Below are 2,804 nucleotides of genomic sequence, written 5' to 3' on the forward strand. Positions count from 1 at the left end.
GCCCACCTCCCAGGGCATATCCATGAGAAGAGCAGACCAGGACTGGGGGTGGGTGGAGGGCAGGGGTAATACCCCCACTGCAGCAGGACTCTGGCTGACAGGCCCCTGTATCTGTCCCCGCCGCCATGCCACCGGGGGAGGCTGCAGGGCCTGTGATGTCCCTTGTGGGATGGGGGATGGCGTGTGTCTGGGGGTGGGCTGAGGAGCTGACCCCAGTCCTGCTGGAGCCCTACATGGGAGGGGGAGCTGGGAGTCCAGATGGGCCCAGGTCAGAAAGAGGGTTGGGCGCTGCCAGGTGCCATCCTCCACTCTGACCCCAGAGGAGGACTCTGGACAGCGAGCGGCCCCCTCTTCTCCTGGCCCGGCCTCAGAGAGGTGAAGGGCTGGCGGTGCCCTGGAACAGGCCACAGAGCCGTCCTCACCTGCATCTTTTCAATCATCTCAAACAGATCTGTGTTCTGCAACAGAGATGAAGAGAGCTGGTCAGTTCTGAGGGTGGCCGCCACCAGCCTAGCCCTACAGCCCCACCAGCTTCAACCAGCGACCGAGATGCCTTTGGAACGGCAAAAGGGCATGGAGGGAGGAAGCATCAGGGGAGGGGGCTGTGTGTGGGAGACAGAGTTTGGCCCACTGCCAAGTTCGGTGAGCCCAGGGCCCAGGGCATGGGCAGCCTACCCCACTCAGTCCTCCTCCCTGAAGGGCTGCTGCCCTTGGGGAGAGACATTTCCCATGTGTCTCCAAAAGACTGGCAGTGCCAGGATGGGCACATGGACCCCAAAGAGTCCCACATCCCAGCCAGGATCCCCAGGAGGGTCTGTGGGTTTCCCTGTCTCTCCTGGAAGAGGGCGAGGCTCAGTAAACCCAGGCCACCGGCCACTGCTCAGTGGAAGCAGCATGGGCTGGGGGTACTTTGGGAGAGAGGATACGGGGGAGCTCATTGGCCCAACACCTGAGCATGAGCCCCCTCGAACCCTACATGCTCCAGCCAGCCTCTCCTGAGGCAAGCAGGGTACATGCAGAGTTAATCCAGCATCTGCCAGCTGTGCTTGGCAGCCCTGGCCTCTCCAGCGCCAACTCCCTACGAGCCTTCCTGGAAGGCAGCATCCCTGCCGGCTGGCGGGCTGGGGGCTGGGCCTGGGAAGCCCCCAGAGCCTCCAGGATGGTGTCCCTCCCCCAGCTCCTCCAAGGCTCAACTCAGGCAGCTCCTGCCGACACATGTACCATGGGGTTGTGCACCAGGAAGCACACGCACACACTCTCCCCTCCTTCCCTCCTGTCACACACAGAGGTTTGCACACCAATATTTAAACAGTGCCCCGTGCATACATGTTGTGTACCAAGAAAACACACACACACACACACACACACACACACACACACACACACACACACTCTTACACACAATGGGATTTGTGTACAGTGATCTTAGACTCAGAGCTATGTGCTAACGCACAGATATACATGCTGGTGTCCTGAGTTATACAAGAGCACACCTACTTACATACACACAGGTCCATGGACCAGGAAACACACACACACAAATGCAAACCCCCACCCATGCAGGTCTGCACATCAGTAACTGCACACAAAGGTACACTAACACCACAAAACCCCCCACACATCTAAGACCGAGAGACACAACAATTTGCACTCAGTCTCAGGGAGATAGTTCAGGGAAACAGACACTCAGCCCCATTCACAGCTACAAGCCCCCCACCCGGTAAAGGTCACACACCCATAAGGGTAAATAAGACTTTTGAGAAGAGGAAGATACATCAGCAAAGGCGGGGGTGGGGTGGGGTGGGTGGTAGTTATGCCCCAAGGACAAGAGGCACACATCCTTGTGTCTGAACCTCACACACCCCTCCTACCGCCCCCAGCCCTGATAAGGTCAGGAGACACAAACACCCCGGGGACACATACTGAGGCCTGCCCACAGAGGGAAGACCTGTAAAAGCCACCATAGAAGCCCACAGGAGACCCCGACCCACGGTCACCCACTGTTACATGCACACTTCTGAGTTTGGAAGAGACAATTCCACAGGCGGTTACAGCAAAAGCCACAGAAACACACTTGAAGCCCAGGTAGACACAAATGCCTGTCAACGCAATACACAGTTTAACAGCAACTTTGGTTTCTGTGCCTGGCTGACCCAACCTCAGACAGGTATAGTTCCAAAGAGTCACACCAAGAAGGGGTGTGTTAATGTTCCCCAAGGCACCCCACTCAGGTGACCAAACAGCCAGGAACAATCCAATACGCCTTGTTGCACCGGGAGTCACAGTCATATAAACACTGACACATGGTACTGTCACCCAGAGTGTACACACAGCAGCAAGTAACACCCACAGTTTCAGCCTCACAGGCGGCAGCAGACGCCCTGACACATGGTGAAGGCTGGGAGAGATGTGGCCCAGATGGGGGCATCCCCAACATGCCAGCACCACCGCAAAGTCACCCGTAACATTCAGACCCCCACAAGGGGGGCAGGGGAGGGGCAAAGTGATCCTGACGGGAGTGCACACACACACACACACACACACACACAGAGCCACCGTGCCACCGCCGGCGGCTGCCGAAAGAACCCCAAGGCCAGGGACCCCAGGGCAGGGGTGCGCCCAGTGGCCGCCTGGCCGGGTGTCAGCCCACAAGCGAACACACCCACCATGACGGGGCCTCGCACGGCCGCCCCGGCTGGGGCAGCGCCTGCCGGACTCGGAGGAAGTGGGGCTGACCGGCCCCGGGATCCCCGGCCAGGCCGCCCCCCAGCCCGGGTCCTCACCTGCCAGCCGGCCCCCGCGGG

At 59.3% G+C, this 2,804-nt stretch overlaps 1 protein-coding gene across 1 annotated transcript in view; it reads right to left on the reverse strand.

The window, feature by feature from the left end:
- Positions 1 to 2,804, reverse strand: part of RAP1GAP (RAP1 GTPase activating protein) — a 47,313-nt gene that overhangs the window by 21,608 nt on the left and 22,901 nt on the right. Inside the window, 1 exon segment of the mRNA XM_021714833.1 lies at positions 423 to 458. Coding sequence (XP_021570508.1) covers positions 423 to 440 — 18 coding nt within the window. The 5' untranslated portion in view covers positions 441 to 458.

Source organism: Carlito syrichta, unplaced genomic scaffold (assembly GCF_000164805.1).
Source record: "Carlito syrichta isolate Samal-C Ts95f unplaced genomic scaffold, Tarsius_syrichta-2.0.1 Scaffold305805, whole genome shotgun sequence".
NCBI lineage: Eukaryota > Metazoa > Chordata > Mammalia > Primates > Tarsiidae > Carlito > Carlito syrichta.